The sequence below is a fragment of the Tiliqua scincoides genome, chromosome 2, assembly GCF_035046505.1.
Source record: "Tiliqua scincoides isolate rTilSci1 chromosome 2, rTilSci1.hap2, whole genome shotgun sequence".
Taxonomy (NCBI): Eukaryota; Metazoa; Chordata; class Lepidosauria; order Squamata; family Scincidae; genus Tiliqua; species Tiliqua scincoides.
The window spans coordinates 184,956,818-184,978,565 of record NC_089822.1 but is presented as its reverse complement, the minus strand read 5'-3'; the positions used below and the strand labels follow the sequence as shown (position 1 = coordinate 184,978,565).

The following is a 21,748-nucleotide window of genomic DNA, read 5'->3' as shown; positions in this document are numbered from 1 at the left end:
AGCCAACAAAATCAAACAGGCTATCAAACAAAGCACCAAACAAAATAAATATACAGTATATAGATATATATATATGTTTACACATCCCATATCTATCTATTCACCCAAGCACATGCATGTGTTCACACACACGCAGGAAAATAGCGAGAAAGTGTAAACAGTAGCACCAAAAGGCCACGAGAAAATGTCTGATCTGTACCAATTCTGTGTAAAGCCTACATATATGCAAGATAAGTATGGTGACCTTTCACAACGGTAGTAATTGGTGATAGTATCTGTAGCTTTGTTGTGCTAACTAATTTCAACCCTTGGGTGGCACAGAAAACCATACTCTTTCATCAATATAATATAATAATAATATACAGTATTTATATACCGCCTTTCTTGGTCTTTATTCAAGACTTTATTCAAGGCGGTTTACACAGGCAGGCTTATTAAATCCACGCAGGGATTTTTACAAATTGAAAGAAGGTTCTCTCTTTCAAGAACCACCACATTCAAGATGTTACGCTCCGATCTGGTTTAACATTCTGGCCTCCATCCTCCCACGCTCCGAGCAGATGGAACAGCTCAGCTGCAGCTTGCCAGCTGCTTCAAGGTCGCACGGTGCCGGTGGCCTCGAACTGCCGACCTTGTGGATGTTAATCTTCAGGCAAATGGAGGCTCTACCCTCTAGACCAGACCTCCTGCCCAAGCCTGCATCATAGAAAGTTACCGAAAGGTACTGAAAAGTTCTCTCTGGAGTCTCCCTTAGAAGAAAGGTGACTTCCAAGTCAGCAGCACAAAATGTCCAGTAAGCACATACGTACTGAAAAGCTCTCCTATTGGTTTCTGGACTGTGGTCCATAACAGCTCATGCTACAGATGTGTCAATTTTTAAGGCACCACAAAATCTGGTGGTTTTTGCCACTAAAGCAAACTAATACAGCAATGCCTCTTGCAGCAGTTCTACTTGGTTGCCAATAGGTGGCAAAATTCACAGACTTACAACACCTTGCAGCTTATCCAGCCAGAGAAAATTTAATGAGAATCTCCCCAAACACTGATCCCAGACACTGAACATGTGTGAATGCAGGAAGAGGAATGAACAGGAAGTGTAGGTGAGATTCTAGCTTTAAAAAACACAAACATTTTCCTGAAAATATTCAATCACAACAGATCTGGGGTAAAAACACTGTTGTACTTCAGGTTAACCAGGCAGATAAAAGGAGGACACAAACATGATCATTATTCCTCCTGACAGTGATTAGCTTCCCCCCCTTCCCGCCACAGCATTTCCTATTCCTCTCACCCTACCCACTGCTGCTATCTGTTGGTGTCCCTGCCAGCCAGCCTACCCAATGGTGAGTGGGAATTGTGACAGCGGGCCCATAGCAGAGGAACAGATTTGGCTTCTATGCGCATGTGTGATACCAGGACACAGTGGCTCAGGGTCCACGGCTACACCAGGTGGTTGCACAGGGTGCTGATCCTGAACGGTTATTGAAAACACATGTGACTGCCCAGAGCACCCAAGAGCCCAGATCTGCCCAGGAGAGGAGCCGCACAGAGGCAGAATGGAAAGCTGCAGCCTGGACAGGGACTGCATTCTCCAAACACAGCAGTTGCAACTTTGGGCAGTGGGATGCAGCTGCAGTATTATGGTGGCTACACTGGTGGCAGCAACCTCCTTGCTCTTCTTCCAGCTTTTCTGCCACCATCTTGGATAACATTACTGGAGATTGCCCCTCCACCTTGGCCACCCACTGACCCTTCTTTGACCTCCTCCATCCTTACTCCACTGCTCTGTATTTTAAAATAGAGAGGCTGAGCTGAGACCAATGAAGCTGGGAGAAGACCGCCACACTCCCCGAAAGGGAAGCTTTTATGGAAGTGGGGCGATGAGGCTTCCTTGTTCTAACACCACTATACTCTGTTTCAAAACACAGAGTGGCAGGGTGAGGATGGAGGAGATTGCAGTGGCAAATGGAGGCTGCAGAGATGGCTGATTGATGTACAGTGTTGCCATTGCCCACCCAGTGCCTGAGGCAGCCCATCTCAGCTTGCCTCATAGATAGGCCAACCATGGGCAAGGGAAGACTGAAACACAAGACTGCTGTTTTTAGCAACAGAGCCATGCTCACCATAATGACTTGTTCTACCCATCGGGTACATGCCACAGCAGAATTAAGTTCATGCTCCAGAGTGACAGGAGTTCATCACTCCCACCAGCTGATGCTCCTTCTCAATCACTCTGTCTCTAGTGCCAGAACTCCTGAAATATACACCTGGGCCATATTTTCAAACTTTAACTGTGAAGATTTAACCCTTTCTGTAAGAACTGTCAACTAATTGAACATGTTAGGATGATCAACTTTATGGTGAACTTTATCCTATGACCACAGTGAGCAGCCTTGGCTAACTGGGTTCCCTGAGTTTTGAAGACACTTTGAATGTCTCTTTGGACATTTGGAACTTTGCTACTGATTCAATTTGTGCAAAAGCAGCATACAGCATAGAGAACTGGTAGTGACTAAGGGCACAATCCTAACCAAGTCTACTCAGACATAGGTCCTATTTTGTTCAGTGGGGCTTACTCTCAGGAAAGTGCGGTTAGGATTGCAGCCTAAGTGAGCTTCAAATTATGATTCCTCTGCTTCAACCGCCTACCTCTATTTGCTTTGTTGTTACCATACATCCAACTTAGAAAACTGGAGTTGCAAAGAAGGTTATTGGTCAGAGAAGAATTTCTGGGGTAATAATTGTAGCTTGTGGCATTTAGTGAATTGATTTGGGAAAACACCGTACATCTCATTATGAATCAGACACTCTGCTGACATCATGCCCTTCATTCACTAACTGAAAGCAGCACGTGGTTCTTGAGGCGAGGCACTCAGATGCATGATCAGGATGGGAGGCCGAGGAAGAGCCTGCAGTGCTGTGGTCTTGTCCAAATCTTCATGTTGAATACAGTTAGCCACATACTAGACATTTTTTTACTCCTTTAATTTCAAAGCTTTGTTAACCAACCATAATGTACAATACACTGGGAAGGATTTTTGGATGCAGTAATGCAAAGCAGGCTTCTGATTGATGTGGCTGGCTTGACATCATACAATGGACGCAGAAGATCCTGTTGAAGATTGCCTGAGAGGAAAGCATAAGCCAAGGCTGGTCTCTTCAGTGTAACCCTTGAGACCAGCTGCCCTACACTGTGTCAGAGCACTTCATGTAGGAATAGGGAAGGGGTTATAGGATCCTAAGTAGGTGAGGCAGAGAGGCATACAGTAACTTTCATTCAGGATCAGTTTATTATCTCTACTCCGGTCAAGACACCGTATCCTGATCAAGAGAAAAGCAAAGTGTTTCACCTTTGCCGTATTGAAAGGAACAACCATTTTCCATGAGCTAAGGAACAATTTAACCAGTTTTGCATAATCACAAGCCTGTGTGGCTTTCTCAAGCAGACAGTGGTGGTCCACTTCCCTATCCACTCACCTGACTCCTTTTTCATTCAGTCCCAAATAAAACAGATAGTGCACTCTCCAACTTCCTCTTTTGAGGAAAGGGATCACACCATTTGAGTTTATGTCAGGTATTTGGTCTCCTGATCTTTCTATCCTGTGCCTGGAATCTCACTCAAGTACTTGTTGGGAGGGGGAGGGGGGAGAAGAGATTCAATAAGGAAAACAGAAATTGGTGTCAGTGAGAAGGGAAAGGGAAAGAGGAAGATTGGTTAATATAAACAAGCCAAAACCTTCTACAATGTTTTAATTCTTTAGCTAGTTAAGGGATTCATGTCTCACATAAGGAATGGAATGAGGGGCAGGAGAGAATGGTGGGCTAGAGTATCTCTATTCTCTCCACCACACTTTCTCTTCTGTTTCATTCCTCTCCACGTTTTAAAATCCATGGATGAGGTGCAGGAAGAAAAGCAGTGACAGAGAGAGTGTTTGGCAGGCAAATGGAAGGTCTTGGGGCTGCACCTGCCAATGGTCTCAGTCAGCCTTATGGACAGCATGGCCCTGGCTGGCATCCCAGGCATTGTGGAAAAAGTAACTCATAGCCATGGCTACTACATATTCCTGTCATTTGCCTAAATAAAGAATGCTGGGGACCGGCCAATAATTATTGACTTTTAGCAATTCTTGAATCAAACAAGCACAGAGAACCTAGTGCATCTCTCTCTCTTTCTCTCTCTCATATTTGTATACTCTTGCTGCTTCAGCATTTTAGCTTGATGTGTGTTTTTACCTATCGCTACCTAAAGGTTTTTATTGAAATGCTGATATAACTTGTCTGCTCTGATTTTTAAGTATGCTCTGGATTTTAGATTTTCTTCTTTGAACTTGACATCTTATACTAATTCTGAGTCCTGTAAGCTGTCTTGAGCTTCTGAAAAGGCAGGGTATAAATGTTTTAAATAAAAATGAATAAATCTGTGCAATAAAGAAAAATACTGAACTAAATTCATAGCTGAATATGCATTGATCAAATAATGAGAGATTATCATTCTTTTATATACAGTTGACTATAAGATTTAGTTGGGCACATCATTTAAATGGGAGGGGAAGCCAGCAATTTTTCAGAGCAAAAGAAAGAGCAGATGACTGCCATACCTTCCTATGTACAAAGTTGGAGTAGAACCTCCTTAGTCATTTGGTGAGGGGCTTGATATCCTGTGCAGGAGAAAAGCAAAGACTTGCAGCTTAGAGGGCCCAAAGCAGATAACTAGATCTTCTATAATATAGTTTCTGAATAACAAAGGAAGTAAAACCCAAGGGCAAAAACTTCTGTTGCCCTGTCAAATAGTAATAGATAGTCATTCAGTTGTCTCTAAGTAACAATCCAAACTCATTTTTGTGACTTTTTCTTTCCCTTGAAGTTGGATCTATTGGTACTGACAAGTGAAATAACTGAGAAGGTGATTGTTGACCACTTGGTCAGTTGCTAATTAAAAAATAGTTGTGTGTGCAGATTTTTTAAAAGTAGAGTATTTTTGCTTATACAGTACTTGGATTTTAGGTGATTTCCTACATTGGTAAAAATAATAGATTTAAAGATTGGCATTCACACTATCTTGGAAACACATTTGTAGCGTAAGTGGGAGGGTTGTAGAATGAGCAAGCCTCTTTCCATGGAGTCAGGGAGCAAAAATACCCCAGGTCTTTGATAACATTAACATCAAATATATTAGCTTGGGCAGTTTAAAAAAATTATATTTTCACATTTAAATATCATACATTGGTACAGTTTCTCATAATATGTTCCACTTACCAAACGCTAAAGGTTTTGGAACTTTGTAAGGCGAGATGCACTCAATAAAAATAAATTGTGAGATGAGCAGAGCGATCCACAGCACCTGTTGTGGCGGCACCGGCCCCCTGAGCTGGCCTAGGAGTGTCGCAAATGTGCCACAATGCACATTTGCAGCTACTTGAGAGCCAGGAGTACTGGTAGGGAGGCCTGCATCAACTCCTGGAAGCTGGATCCAGACCTGGATGGGCTAAATTTCAGCCAGCCGAGGCAGGTCAGTGGGAGGTGGGAGAGGGTGATGGGAGAGCAAAACAAAAGCAGGGAGGCATGTTTTAGGGGCAGGGAAGGGTGGACTGGGGGGCAGATTGGTCCTGGGAAGGGGGCGGGATCGGCCGCAGCAGTGCAGACAAAATCTTAACCCCCACTCCCGGCTTGATCAGCCTTTTAGAGGCTGCTCAGATTTGCACCAGCAAAATCACTAGCGCAGATCTGAGTAGCTCCGTAGGGGTGGTTCAGACTCAACATGGGAGAAGGGGAAAATTATTCCCTTACCCTGAGGTGACCTCCAGCCAGCACCTAACTTGCACTTGATACAGCGCAGGCTACCTGGACTATTTTCCAGGTCTGAAGCAGTACAGAATGCTGAAAACGGCAGGTGATGACAATATAGTGCACCTTGTAATTAGCTTTAGCAATTATAGGACTCCAAAAGCATAACCACTAGAATTTTGATCCCCCAGCATTACATTCCAAGAACTTTCAATTTGAAGCTGTGGTTTTGGATGAGTCTCAACTTCACCCCAATGTTTATGTCTGCCATATGCTGCACACATTGTCAAAAAGCACAAACACATTGTTCCCTGTGCTGTTACTGCTTGCCTAGAGCTTTTGTTCTTGCTGCTTCAGTGCAAGAAAGGCGCTGCATGGATAGCCAGAGCCACAAATATGTGTAGCAATTATTAATGGCTGAGAACTGTGAAAAGCCACAGAAGGCAAGTTAGCAGGCTTGCTTAGAAAGAGGAAAAAATGTGATGTAATTTCCCCCCCTTTGAGTTTGGCAGTGGGGTCATGTGTGTAGGAAAAGCAAGAGGGTCACCACTATTTTCTGCTCTTTATTGCAATTCCAGCTTACGTGGTGAAAGTACGTAGTTCCAAAAGATTCATTTACATATTACAGCCACTCAATATGTGACCGTAACTCTGGTCATTTGCATTTTGCACTTAGCACCAGAATGCATTTACTCTTCTCTATGCTTCCGTTTCAACACTGTTAGAGTTGGTATCATCTACGGATTTTTACACAGCATTTTTAATTGTTAACAGGCATATTTGCAACAACAGTAAGTGTGCAGTTCCAGTCTGTCGCTGCTGTAGTGAAACAGGATTTTCAAACCCACAACTGTTTTCTACGCCTCTACTCTGTGATCAATGGCAGGCCACCACCGTGAATTGAGCGTGCAAACCTCCAGCAACACCATACTACAGTTATACCATACATCTTTTCTCAAGGTGCCATCTAAAGCTTTCTTACTACACAAGCTGGTGTAACAGGGCCACAAGTGCCATATGTGCTGAAAGGCATCTGAAAGCAAACACTGGCTGCAAAACATTATGTGGATCAGTTTCTTAAGTAACAGGAAGGTGCTCCTTTTCTGGTGCCATACAGAAACCTGGCCTCTGTAGTATCACATGTGACAGCAGCTCTTCTATGATCACTAAGGTGAGTGTTTAACACTCAGAGCTTGGACATCACCAGTAATCACCGTTGTACTTTCTTGCAACAACATCTGGTTTTGAAAACAGGCTTCTAGACTGTATAAATTATTTTATGTGAAACTTGGCTGAATTGTATAACCAACTGTTATAAAATAGTCAGAAATGGACATCAACTTCAGAATCTTGCATGTTTGCATTATGGTCAAAAATGGATAACACACTTTTCAACTGCTTATCATTTAAAAAAAAAATCTAAACTAGCTGCAATGAGAATCATGTCAAATATTAACACATTACCAGTGGTTCCCAAACGTTTTCAACTGGTGGCTCACCTGATCTACTGGACCATTGGCTGCAGCTCCCCATTAGGACTTCAATCCTAAACATTGGCTAGGATGGTGGATTTTTTGGGAGGATTACACGACTTCCCTAAATGGTTTCTGCAGCTTCCTAGGAAGCCACAACTCACAGTTTGGGAACCACTGTATTAAACAATTAGTCTTATCCGGGGTCTTCAAATTCTGGCTCCTGTTTGGAGACAGGTCAAGACTTATAGTAGCTTTTTTGGGCTGCCTAGGCACTGCCTAGGTCTCAGCAGCCAAAGAGCAAGCCTCTCTGGAACCAGAGGGGAAGACTGGGGCTTGTTTTGGCACTTGCTCCCAGGAACTCCAAGTGCCTCAGCAGTCCAGCACCAAAACAGCAACCCCAAGCATTCTTCTCCAGCTCTATCAGAATTGCACTTCTGAGCATAGTGCATCAGTAGGGACAATTCCAGCCCCTTCCCTAACTCCAAACTGGAGAAAAGAGCTGACACTCCTTTCATCATACCTGTCAAAAGGCGATGGAGCACTCACCATGGGAAGAGTGCGATTGTGGACTGCTGGTCTTGTAAAGTATAGAAGGTTGGGAGGAAAGAAAAGAGAAAATATCAATAAAACCACCCTGAGTTCAGGAATTAGTAAGAAAACTGATGAACCCAGTATTAAAAAAAGTTCGCACATGAGGAATGCAATGGCTCATCTAGATTGGTCCCTGGATCTCCGATACAGAATATTTGGGAAGCAGCAGGACAAAACTAGAGATGGAAATAGAAGATGTCACAGGAACTGTGGGGCAATGGCATGAGTAGGTTCACTAGTAAGTCACTATTCATGTAGTCATCTCTGAATTGCAAATATATAGGGTGCGTTTCTCCTAAATGTCCACATAGCATGCTATCGGTCCTGCAATTGCATGGGATAGTAAACATAGGCAACATCTTTCTGCATCGCTGAAGATTCAACTCCTAACCTTATTTCCACAGTCTGCCTAATGTTAAATAGTAGCACTTCTTATACCAATTAGTGTACCTTCTTGTTAGTCTCAAATGCTTGTGTTCTAGTGAGCTAAAGGAGAGAATGCAGAAAAATGTTCTCATTAATCTGTTTTGTGAATCTCATTACCCAGGGCCAGCTTCATAAATGTGTTCTCTGCTACTGAGAAATCCATGAGTACTTGCCTGGAAGGTCTGCAGTCTTTCCAAGCACAACTGTGACCAAGGATTATGCAATAAGATGATTGTTTAAAACAGAAACAAAACTTGGAGGCAGGGACAAGCCTGAACTGTTAAGGCACTGACAAAAATGTATGGTGCCCAACGGACTGAGGGCCAGCACTGCATCCAAATGTGCTCAGTTTGCATTCTCTAGTGGGCAGCAGCCCATAGATAACTGAGTAGGCTGAAAGCCTTTGCTTGTTAAGAGGATAAGGAATTAAGGGCCCAGTCCTATCCAACTTTTCAGCACTGATGAAGCCATGCCAATTGGGTGTGTGCTGAATTCTGTGGTGGGGGGCAGTCATATAGGCCTCAAGGGAGGGGAATGTTTGTTCCCTTACCTCGGGGCAGCATTGTAGTTGCATCAGCACTGGAAAATTGGATAGGATTGGCCCTAATACAATTGTCATAAATATCCAACATAGGCCTAAATCCTAACCAACTTTCCCGCACTGACATAGTTGTGCTGAGGCCTCTTTAAGGTAAGGGAATCTTTGTTCCCTTACCTCAGAGCTACATTGCCTTACTTCAGTGCTGGAAAGTTGGTTAGGATTGCACCCTAAATAAATAAAGTCTAGTTCAAGGACACAAAGACTCTCTTTAGTGGAACTCAGTGCTAAAGTCAATTTGAACTGAGGGAAGCAAATGCACTTCCAGAACCTAACCTCTATAAGCAGGATAGCCCAATCCCAACCCATAGTGTGCAGTAGTGCTGGTGGGTGCACTGCGTGCTATGGGCTGGTGGGAGACCATGATGTGATGGAGAGGTCCTAAACGACGAATATGACGCACATTGTATCTTCAACTGCAGTAGCATATTGGTTGGAATAGACTGTCTTAGGGAGACACCCACAATTTTCCTTCCTCTGAGGCAAGAACTCTTTGCTCCATTGGAAGAGTCCTTGTTCTGGAAGAAAGGAAACTGGATGCCACCTTTTTTCTTCCCCTCAAGACTTGTCAGAGCCAGCATCCTTTCCTCAGCAAAAGCTTCCCACAGCATGTGATCTAAATCTGAGGGTGTTGTATTCCTTAGCAAGTGCCATAAAGAAGCCTGACCTTTCAGCCAAGTGAGGCTCCAGTCTTCTAACACCACAGCAGAGGAAGGCCTGAACATGAGTTCCCTGTTATCAGAGTGGCGTGTAGGTCTGGCATGGTAAGTAGATAACCTTTGCCACCAACAAAATGCACATGCCATTTTTTTTAAAATAACATTTTTTTTATTTTTTGTTAAAAGTTGTACACCCTAGAAATACAGTAAGATTAAAACTGTACATTTGAAAAATTGGTTCAGTGACAATATCTAATGTTCAGAAGGCACAGGGCTAGTATACCCAAACACACTAAGGCCCCAATCCTAGGCATGTCTACTCCGAAGTAAGTCCCACTATACTTAATGGGACTTATTTCCAGGTGTTGATAAGATTGCAACCTTAGTCACCAACAGGACAGTTTCTGCTGCTGTTACGGAAAATGGATAGGGCTGGATAATGAAGAATGGAGACTTGAGGAGAGGAAAAAACCAAATACAACATGTAGCACCAAGTGTACAAAGAGCTTTCTTCTTTCATTGACAGACACTGCCTTAAATTTAAATAAAAAGTACCATTGTTCTTTCATAGTAGAGTAGGGGTCATTTCTCAGAAATGAACTGGTTGATGCACAAAGACATGGGCAGGCTGGAGGAAACCAACTTATTCACAAGCCAGCTTCAGTCGACTTCTGTTCTCCCACATGGTCTTAAAAATTCATTTCCTCTTTCATGGAACCATTTGTTTGATACTGGGAAGAAAAAACAAATCACAGTTGCAACATTGGGCCTGTTTACAACATTGGCATTATGGATATTCAGGAACAAAATTTCACTACATGCCAGGGGCAGCATCAGGGGTCAACCAAGTTAGGCACTGGCCAAGGACCTAGACCCATCAGAGAGCCCACCTGGTCAAACCCCCTGAACCTCCCAACATCATCACAGGAAACTGCCTTATACTCAGACCATTGGTCCATCTAGATCAGTATGGTCAAAATAGGCTGGCAATGGCTCTTCAAGATTTCTGAGAAGAGGTTTTTTTCTGCCCTAAGTAGAGATGCCAGGGATGGAATCTGCAACCTTCTGCATGCAAAGATGATGCTCCACCATTAAGCCACAGGCCCTCCCCAAAGGTCAACCACCACATAATTCCTCTGTACATTTGCCTCTGCCACACATCAGCCACTGCCAATAAACTTGACAAGGGGACTACTGCAAAGATTTCCTCCCAGCCTCCAGTGACCTGATGCTGGCACACATCTGCCATTTTAATTCTCCTTTTGGCATTACACACAGAACAGTAATGAGAAGCAACCGTAATGCCTGTGTTTGCTGAGACCATCCAGCTGAAACTTCAAAATTAGGAGCATCATTGCCCTCCCACCCTAAGGGTGCAGATGTGTATACAGGAGTGGATCAGGATAGGGATCAAGGGAGCTCTCTTTTCTCCCTTCCTGTATGGTTTCTGGCTTATTTGCAGATGCAAGTAATGTGGTCTGGGATTAACAGCATGATGCATATATGGGCTTCCTGCTGCAAGAATTGCTGATAAGCTGCATCCCAGGACGGGCTGTGTAGAAGGCTGGGAAGAGACATCATATGCCAGTCCCCTGCTGCGTCCACAGCTGCGCCCACAGACTGAGAGATGACCAAAATTTTTCAGCTTTAGACCCTTCATAGAATGCCCAGTTCCTCCTGGTCATCCATGTGCTTTTTTCATCCCTGAGAGCACAGCAGGTTTTTACATTATCTGGGGATTGAACTTCAGTATCATGATTATAAGTCCAACAACAAGGGCAGCTTAACCCATTTTTGCCCAGCCCATAAGCAACATTGGGCAGAAATGGTTTAATATCAGTGCTATTCAAACTGGTGCGTTGCGACACCCCACCGTGATGGCCCTGGTCTGTGCCTCCTTAAGGGGCAGGGGCAGCCTAGAGGCTGGGGGAAGGCAAGCTGGGGGCTGCAGGGGCTTGGGTGCACTTACCGAAGCCTCCTGCAGCCTCTCCGGGATGCGGGGAGCCCGGCACAATGTCTGGCAGGGCTCCCCGCAGCAGGGAAAGTGGATGCAGAGTGATCATGCTCCACTTCCGTTTTAGGGGGAGGCGGGGCGCAATCGCTCCGGTAAGTGCACTCAAGCCCCTGTAGCCCCCTGAGCGGCACGATCCTGGCGATCGCACCGCTGCTTTCCCCCCACCCCCGCTGCCTCCTCCCCCCGTCCCTGCAAGGACTTACTGGCTCTCAAACTCTCCCAGAGAGTTTGAGAACCACTGGTTTAATATGATAAGAGATTATCTGAGAACATCTCATAGCAAGGGCCAAGTATTAGGCCAGGAGCTACCCAGCTCTTTATCCCTTAACTGCTTAGTGAGCCTGCAATTTTGGCTGCTAAGACTAAAAAGAGAGATTTTGACTTACCCCACTTGCACCCTACTAACACTGGGCACGCTGCATGCCTTGTTCGGTAATCACCCTCTCCACTTCTGAAGAGATTATACCAAAATACTGCTGTCCCCTGAAAATACAAGGAAGTCACTAATTTAAGTAATGTGCATATGCATATGTACAGGTATTATATCACTTCTGTTGACAGATACTGCAAACACATTGCCATTGCCAGCTCATTCGAAGTGGAACTGAAGGATCCTGAAAATTACCCTCATGGCCCAATCCTATGAGAGCCCTGCACTGCTGGAATTACCATTCTGCAGTACAAGATCCATTATGGCTGCCATAAAACGTGACATGCCATTCAGCATGGCTGGGCTGCTGCTGCAAGCAGCGTCAAAACATGTCTGTCTTCAATGATTTTTCAGCAATTTTTTCCCCAAATGTGGTTGCTTTGTTGCCTTCTCTTGATCTGTCACTGTGAAGCAATTTCATTTTTTCTCAGTGACACTGCCAATTTTGCTTGGCAATATTACATCATGATGTCATTATGTTCAATATATGATCTTTGATTGGCTGGGATCACCCATGTGATGTTTCCAGGAAGTAAAAACAACAAGGAGTGGAGCAAAAATGTTGCTGAAGTAGTGGCAATAGCTAAAGGAAATAGTAGCATCAAATATTGGGGGGGGGGGAGAAAGGGAAATGTTCTTACAGTTGAAGTAGTATTTTGAAGTTACTTTATTCATAACCACTTTTAATTTGAAAGACAAATAAGAGAACGTTTGGCACAGCCATACTTAAACCTTACTGGTCACTATCTCGTGAAGGCTAAGGCACATCACTAAACCAGTCATTTTTTCAGCTTATGCATGACATGAGTTGTTCTAGTTCAGGTCAATCACAGTTTACTAACCAAATTGGAGCTGTCTTATCCAGACTGAATCTGTTTGCACTGGTTCAAATACGAAAACTGTAATCGTGACAGTATTGATTAAAGCTAAAGAATTTATGACTAGATTTGACACAATGAAATATGTTTTCAATTAAACAATCAACACATTGATCAAGGCAGCTGCCACACGCCTAATCAAGTAACCCAAATTTGCCTCGGGCATCTCTCCAGGGCCTCCACATTTTCAGTGTGTTCAGTCTAGACTTGATTTTACAAAATTGCCTGTTCACATATACTGAGAAACTACAGAGGTCAATGGCCTTAAAGGAACAGTGCTTCTGCCTGCCTGTTGCTTACTGGAGACATTTGGGAAAATTCAACCTGTATAAATATCCTTCCAAATGTAGACTTGAAACGCTAGTGACATTTGTTTGGTGGGTTGTTGAACTGTATCAAGAGGTTACACAGGCTGTCTGATCCCCTATTAATTTTCATTTCGTGTTTTCTGCTTTCCACCAGAGGACAATGATTGCTCTCTTCATTTCCATTCCAATTTCCGTTCAGCAAAGGCTCTGAAATAGTACATGAATTTGTGTCCAAAGGAAAAATGATTGGGGACTATTTTTTGGTTCATGTCCTTTCCCTGCCAAAAATGTGTCCTCTGGTGCTGGAGAAACAGAATTCACACTAGAATTAAATATAGAAGGGAAAGGTATGAAAATGCTAGGGGTCTGCAATGGGGGGGGGGGGTTTGCAGCTTTGCTCATGTTTACCAGGATTTCTTGCTCCTATTTCAAAAGCTTTCCTATGATGAAAAAAGTGATCCCATTGGACAGTGTACACAGATAGCTGAGCTGCAGAAATGAACCCAGTTGCAGTTATTCTCATGGAAATGTGTACTCAGGTACAGACAGATGGATGTAACATCATGTGAGAACAGCCCTAACATCAGAGATGCCAGCCAAGAGATATACATGATACTTGTAGTACCATACAACACACAAATGCCAAAGGCTGCTGGGGTGGGAGTAAGAGAACACAGCAAAAATATTTCTATTTAACACTGGAAAATGAAACATGTCAGTTGTGGGAAAGTTTTTGGAGTGTATATAATAACTGAGTACAATTGAACATTTATTATGCAACAAGCGTCTATGTACCCCTTTAAATTGTGTACCTCTTTCATGCAGGCGCTGTCCAGGGGTAGGGATTATCCCTGGACACAGCTCAGCACAGGGCCTCATATTTTCATTAATGATTTTGGTGGCATTTTCTTATCATTAATGGTATTTCACTGTATAGATAAGCCCAGAAAATATTTCAGTGCACATATTAATCAAATTAATGATAAAAATTGCAACACCAGATGTCTGACTGGTTGGAAATAGCGTAAAACAGAAAACTACTAGGCACATAGTATTCAGGCAGTTTTACACAGAAAAATTCTTAACTGACACGCTCAGCTGCTACCTTTTTGGGCCAAATTGCTGCTCCAAAATCTGGGAAAACTGTGGCACCTCCAGCTTCTACATCACTCATCTGAGAAAACAAAATACATATAAAAGCACACAGTTGATAATTTCGCATCACAGCCAGCAATAGATGCTATAAAAATGAATAGGTTAGAAATGTATTTTTCTATAGAGATATTAGAATAAAGGATTACATAGTATGTTAATCAACATAATTTAACTGTTAATTAATTAAAATACGCTAATTTAGCTAGATAAAAACACAGACAGAAACGTAAGCCTATTTAGGACTCTCATAATCATTAGTGATTTTAGTTATTCATTTTTAAATGAGTCTGAATGTCAGCAATGATGTAGAATTTGGTATTAAAAACAATTTTATATTATCTCAGCTGAGATTAAATTCCTTCCAAGGGTATTTTTACGGTACACACCAAGGAGAAAGAGCTACACAGCCATTCAGCTACACATTTCCATTGCAAACTGGAAATATATACCATGGTACCAACTTAACACAGCTTAATTATATGTCTCTGTTGGCCCAGTCCTAACTGGACTGGGCACCAGTGTAATGCAAATTGTGCTGGCAGAGGCAGCTTTATGGCAGTCACAAAGCTTGCATTTTGGGCATCTCCTGTTGGGGAGGAGAAAGGCAAAATATAAATATCTTAAATAAATAAGGCCCAAATCCTAACCAACTTTCCAGCACTGGCATAGCAGTGCCAATGGGACGTGTGCTGCATCCTGCAGTTGGGTGGCACTCACAGAGGACTCCTCAAAGTAAGAGAATGTTTGTTCCCTTACCTCGGAGCTGCATTGCCCTTATGTCAGTGCGGGAAAGTGGGTTAGGATTGCGCCGTAAATGTTTCCGTCAACTTTCAGTAAAAGTTCTTCTCTGAACCAAATTTTCACACTGCCTTACTTACAGTCCTTAAGGAAAGCTGCATAATTATACCAGCGCAGCGCAGGTTGCATTTTTTTATAAACAGGAAAAGGAAATTAATTCACATTTGCTGTGACTGTGTCCAATGCTGAAAGAATCAGAGAATCCCCACATTCAAGGTATCTAGAAAGCTACTACATTTCATGTAATTCCTACATATGAAAATTGGCAGTACAGCAAGTCCTCAGTTAACGTTGTCGATAGGTTCTTGGAAATGGCAACTTTAAACAAAATGACTTACAATGAAACCAATTTTACCATAGGCTAGTTGATATATAAAAAAAGAGTTTAAGTTCCCACATTGTATTTCATGTTGCAAGAACATCACCAAACCTCTAAATAAAACCCCCAAACATGTCTAATATTAAACACTGAATTAAATATGAGCTTTCAGGGCTGGAGAAAACCACATAGACATGGAGAGAATATGCAAACTCCAGACAGACAGTGGTCCTGGCCAGGAATCAATTTTTTTCTCAACAACTTTAAAATAAAACTTGCTGTACAACAAAAAGTTATCAATCTGCACATACAGGGTTGTTCATACTTACATAGTTTAAAAAAGTAGCCACACGATTCCCAGTCCCTAAACTCTTGAAAGCCTCTGGCTCCTCTTTCTACAAAATTAAATAAAAGTAAACTACAAAGCTCAAGCACGCAGACGAGACACAGAGGTACTTACATAGTTAAGAAACGTCGCTAGCCTATTTCCATCCGTTTTGAGTGTGCTGTCAAAGGGTCGCTGAAACAAACAACAACTTTAACCCCACTTTCAAACTGGTGCATCTTTGTAGCTTTGGAAATAGGACAATGCAACCTGATCCTAATCTGTGGAACTATTCAATGGGATTCACTCCCATTCAAGGTTGTGTATAACTGCAGCCTTCACCAGGCTAAACAGGTTGATATCACATAGAGTAACCCAACACAGTTTTACAAAGCCAACATATCCTGTGTCCAAATGAGGGCCACTCAAAGCAGGCACCAGGCGCACTGAGGAGGTATAAGAAGAATGAAGTGAATTCTCGTTTGTTATCCATCTAAATGCCCAACCATTGATGATAAATTTGTTGCTGAATACTAACACTGCTCAGGAAAACTGTAAAACCCTCAGAGGGAAACTCATTATAAGCACCTGAACTATTTTTCTAAATCACATCCAGATGGAACAATAGAACAGTTCTCATTAATCGGAGATTTGAAAGCTGTCGTGGATATATGATGAAACAGCAGCACAAGAGGTTTCCTGCTGGAAAAATTCTGTCTTACGTTTTTGTTTGCTGATCTCAAAATGTTGTTTGCTTTTCTCCCCTCTTTGCTCAGCCTCACTGTCAGTACTGTGTTGATCACTTTGTAATAACAGTGTAATAACAGTACATCTTACAATAGTTTTCAAGCTGAAATCTGTCACCCTGTTAGCACCAGGGCCACGTAAACCAACTTGAGTAGCTTTTCAGGGAAAGGGGATTATTATTTTTTAGCCTTTCAAAACTGTACACTTGTGTGGCAGTAATGAAGGAGGCTCATGATATTTTACTGATGACTAACTTCATTAAGTTCAGAATATTGGCAGCGTCCTGAGCTGAGATTGTCATTGCTGTTCTGGTCCATCAAAAACAAACAAAACAAAACAAACATCTTTTTTTCAGTGGGAAACCTCTTGTGCTGCAGTTTCATCATATAACTGCTACAGTTTTCAAAGGAAGGGATACAAAGCACTATGCAATGGAGATAGACAAAATAGCCAATGTTAACAGAGAGTTCTATGGTAGCGCAGAAAGAGATGGTGTAGTATGGGAAGCAGATAGAAAAAATGTGGTAAAACATTCTTTGTTGCAATTGTCACAAGGTGATCTTCCAAAGGTACAGGAATGTGGTCCTCTTGTGGAAGTATAAAGTGGCCTTCAGAATTTATTGTGGGCTCTGACAGGCTGCGTCCAAAAATGCACATTTGGACTGGATAGCAAAACAATTTCTAACGTAACCAGGATTGCAAAACAAACAAGCAAACAGCTGCAGAACTGCTTGAGAAACGTTAATCACTGTAAAGTAACACCAAACAGCTTCAAGTTTTTAATCTGTGCTACATGCAGAGCCTGGAGGACCAGTCCAAGCCCATAATAAATCCAGCTCTTTACTTTCCTTAACCTTGGCAGTTCACTGTTAGCTAAATTCCAAGTGTGACTCCAGCCATCAAGTCCAAGGGTGAAGATCTTGTTGGTGGTTTGTGATGCTTCTATTAATCCATGTTGTGCAGAGGCTTTAAATGTACAGCAGTGTGTATCCAAAGCACAGTATCTCCACTGGGAGATTCCTGTCCTCTGCCCTTTTTCTCTATGCAAGAAGGCAAGATCTCGATTCATCAGTGTGCACAGGGAGAGGGATTCTCATCCAAGCCCTTCCAATGCAGCTGCAACAGCAGCAGCAACAACAAAATAGAAAAGTGTTTCTAATTTAACCCATTTCTTCCAGACCCAGGTGTACACATTTGGTCCCTGTTGTGTATATGCAACATTGGGCAGAAATGGCTTAACAAGCTTAGCTCAGAAGTCCTGAATTATCAATATTATGCTTTAGGACTAATTTTTTGTTTCAACAACAAAGATCCTGGTCCTGCATTTGATTCCCTTTGATTTGAGTGAGCTGATGTGATCATGAAACTCAACACAAAAATGAAAGCTCACCAAAACGAGTTTAAAGCTGCAATCCACATAAATATTCACCCTCATCCTATAAAAGCAAATGTTAAACCAGGCTATTACAAACATTCTTAACATGAGATGGAGCATTTAAGCTAATGCTGGCAGAGTTATGGCACTCTGACCTACCTCAAAAAGGAATGTTGATAGAAGTTAGTTTGGATGACTAAAACATGAGAGTGGGTAGTTATAGGACTTTGTTCTGCCACCAAGTTGAGGGAGGCTCCATATTTTAGGCACAACTTCACACATGTCTAGATGACACATATAACCCTCTAGCCTAATCATATATATGTGCCTAGGAACCAACACTAGGCTGCGGCATGTATATGAAGTGCACAGAGCATGTACATGAGTGTTCACTCAGTGTATACGAGTGTCATGCGCATAATATCCACTTTTTATCTGTTTGCTGAAGAAAAGTATGCTTGGGTATCTGTAGCAATTTTTTATGCCACATGCAGATGGTTAATTATCTTGGTCCTAAAACAGAGACAGGCACATAATTTATGTGCTTTTCCCTTATCTTTCCCTTACGAGCTCAGAACCTTAGACCACAGTTTCCTGTGAAAACTGAACATGAGAGGTCTGTTTTAAGCACTCCATAAAACAGAGCATCAAGCCATATTCAAACTGTGACTTTACACCCTGGCCTACATACAATAGTAAAATCAAGTTTCTATGTTTGGATGTCATGGAAACCCCTTTTTTAAGAAGGTGGAACATTTCCAGTTTAGCAAGGGGAGGAAAAATGGGGACGGTAGATCAAGGAGTGATTGAGCTCAGCTCTCTTTCCTGGTCCAACAATGTAGTTTGTTGGACCAGGTTCATTATATCTCCATGACTTCTGCCAACATGTAGTTCACAATTTTACAAGGAACATAGGGCTGCCTCAATCAACTTCTCGTAGCATTTAATTAAAGAGGATACGTCAAGCTATTATGCTCAGAGGTTATCCACTTCCATTTCACTTCACTGACTGCTGCTTTTCGGGGGCAAGAAAACAAACAAGTGCCATGACATCACATTACATGTCACTAAGAAACCCTAACTCCACATTTATGAGAAATGTGTGGCTGCCACTGATCCACCTCTCCTCCCATATTTCCCACTAATATTCTGTTAAAGACACAGGAGGAGAAGAATGTTGGAGGCAGCCATGCATTCCTCGTAATATAGTCTGAGTATGAAAATTCCTCTTAAAGAGCACTATGGCCATTTACATACTGTGCATAAGTTTGGAAAAACTAGAAGGATAGCATATTGCAAGAGAGAAACTGTACCACTTGCACTAGAACAGCTGACCTTGTCACATATATACCCTTTTCAGAATAGCCACCACATTGCAAAGAACTGGAAATGTGACAATATATATTAGATTCTTAGTTAAATCCATCCATACTGTTCTCAAGACTGGCCCTCCAGGGTACAAACGTTTCCCAAATGCATCCAATGCCACCAGCAACAACAGCCACTCATACTTCATTGGTAACACTCTCTACCCACACGCTCCATTTTCACAGACCACTGGTATCTGAGAAGAATTTTGTCTGTTGATGGTCACCATCTACTTTCAATATTAAGTTTATCAATAACACAGAAAGAATTTTAAACAGAGAAATCTTACCCTTGAGAAGTCAAAGTGTGGCTCATATTGTCCTCCCATGCCATAATTCGCAACCTAATGTGTGGAGAAAACGAATGTTTTAACACAATAGAGTATATGGAAATATATTCACTAAAGCCTTACGACAAAGTAGACTCACATGCAGAGTATGATGCTTTTATACATATTACAGTTAAGTATCTATGGCTTCTTTTACCAATTATAAGTATTTCCTATAAATTGTAATTGTTAAGGACATTGCATTTATCGTACATCGCTCACGCTATGCAAGATGAATGTGTACCATCCCACCTAGCAGAAGGGGGAATGTCAAGAAACTCACCGAAAGGTCTCAATAGGTGACTTGCTTGCAGCTTGATCATTCACCAACTAGGAGTGGTGTGATGGAAAACATTCTAAGCCGACTTCTGAGAAACAACTTTGCAGGGTCAATAAAATGTCATGACCCTGGTATATATGCTGCTCAATATCACTTTTGTGTGTGGTGGCACACCATGCAATAGCTGTAATATCTGAACATTTTTTTCCCTGTGATTTGCCAATCATAAGGAGATTCTCCTTGCCAGCAGCAACAGCAGCTTCCAGAATCAATACATTTTTGGTTAAACATTATGGAAAGCAGCTTTCAATCATTTCGCAGAGCACTGCCATGTGGAAGTGATTTCTGGCTGTTTCCACCCAGACACCATACTAAGTGAAGTGGCCTTCAGACTGGCCTAAATGAGCTGGAAGCCCACCGTATTTCAAGTTTTTCCAGAACTGATGAAAGATCCAAATACTTGAAATAGTCTATTATCTTTCTAGATAATATTGTGTCCATCTTTTTAGATTGTGAGTCCTTTTGGGACAGGGAGCCATTAGTAATTTGATTTTCTTTGTAAACTACTTTGTGAAATTTTTGTTGAAAAACGGTATATAAATACTGTTATTATTATTACTAAGTCAATTCCCGACTCTTTCCCACTCAATATGAATATAGAAATATGTAATTACAGTTAGAGGTGATTGAGAAATGACATGTGGTCCCTGCCCCCCTCTCTTAAAATACTTGGCAAAAATTAGATTAACATCATCTCCCATCATCTCTTCCTTCCACTTTCTAATTCATAGCCTGTACTTGTGCTGGTGGTTTGTTCATAAATGTCTAGGAATACAGCCCCCCCCATATCCATGGAGGAAAAGTTTCCGGCTGCCACTGCAGATACCCGAAATCGCAAATAACAGCAAACCCTACAAAAAATGTTTCACAAATTCCCTTCCATCATGTAAACGACTTATCTGCCTCTGACTGCAGCCCTCCTGTTGCTGTCTCCCATGTCTCACTGTCTCTGCACTGTCTGCAAACACTACTAACAAGAAGCATTAACAGGAAGTGGGTTGGAGGGATGAAAACAACACGTCCTGTTAGCAATTCCTGCTAGTGCCAGCACTGCCAATATCCTAACCCCCTTCCTGGGCCCAATCCTGTGGTGCAGGTCAACACAGACATGTGACAGCAAAATACCTGTCACAGGTCCAAGCAGACCACCCCCTGCTCAGTGGAGGCTTACTTCTGGATAAAGAAATGATTGTTCCCTTACTTAGAGGAGACCTCAGCAACCACCCACCCCCATAATAGGACACAGCAGTTGCCATTGTGGTGCTGCTGCATCAAGTGGGGGGAGGGGTCAGAAAGGATAAGATTGGGCTGTTAAATGTCCATTTCCATTGGACATTTAGAAGGAAATGCTTTCCATTTAGAAGGAAGACTTCTAGAGCTAAATCAAAACTGAACCTAGGAATAGGATGGAGACTACATATAAGCACTTTTAAGGCACTACTGTGGACACATCCACAATTACAACACATACAGAGGTGCACTAGAAATCCCAGCAAATACCATCAAGGTGCCCCAGCAAGGGCTGCTCGTTGGCCCTTCCTGTCCTTGTGGACAGCTCTGGCTGAAGTGGTAAATGCTTTCCACAGGAGCATGGAGGGCCAGGTCTTGCTGCACCTGTACACACACTGCCTCTGCACACTGAAGGGAACAGACTCTTGAATCACTGGAAATGTACTTCTGGTCTGGAAATGTACTTCTGTGCCTACCTGCAACAATTCAGCTGTTGTCACTGTTAATCCTGTGATCTGTTCCATTCGATAATTCACTTTGGCAACAACTGGATCATCTTCTTCCTCCAACCATGAACTTGCAGAAATAATTTATACAAGA

At 42.4% G+C, this 21,748-nt stretch overlaps 1 protein-coding gene across 4 annotated transcripts in view; it reads right to left on the bottom strand.

The window, feature by feature from the left end:
- Positions 1-9,345: 9,345 nt before the first annotated feature.
- The window catches only part of P4HA2 (prolyl 4-hydroxylase subunit alpha 2), a 58,208-nt gene continuing 45,805 nt past the window's right edge, over positions 9,346-21,748 (bottom strand). For 3 of the 4 annotated variants that reach the window (XM_066613819.1, XM_066613820.1, XM_066613821.1), the window contains 6 exons: positions 21,625-21,724; positions 19,540-19,593; positions 15,765-15,830; positions 14,269-14,337; positions 11,934-12,030; positions 9,347-10,264 (listed from right to left, as the gene is read on the bottom strand). In XM_066613819.1, coding sequence (XP_066469916.1) covers positions 10,194-10,264; positions 11,934-12,030; positions 14,269-14,337; positions 15,765-15,830; positions 19,540-19,593; positions 21,625-21,724 — 457 coding nt within the window. In that variant the 3' untranslated portion in view covers positions 9,347-10,193. Of the gene's footprint in view, positions 10,265-11,933; positions 12,031-14,268; positions 14,338-15,764; positions 15,831-15,895; positions 15,956-19,539; positions 19,594-21,624; positions 21,725-21,748 lie in introns of all 4 variants that reach the window. The other variant, XM_066613822.1, reaches the window with a different exon arrangement.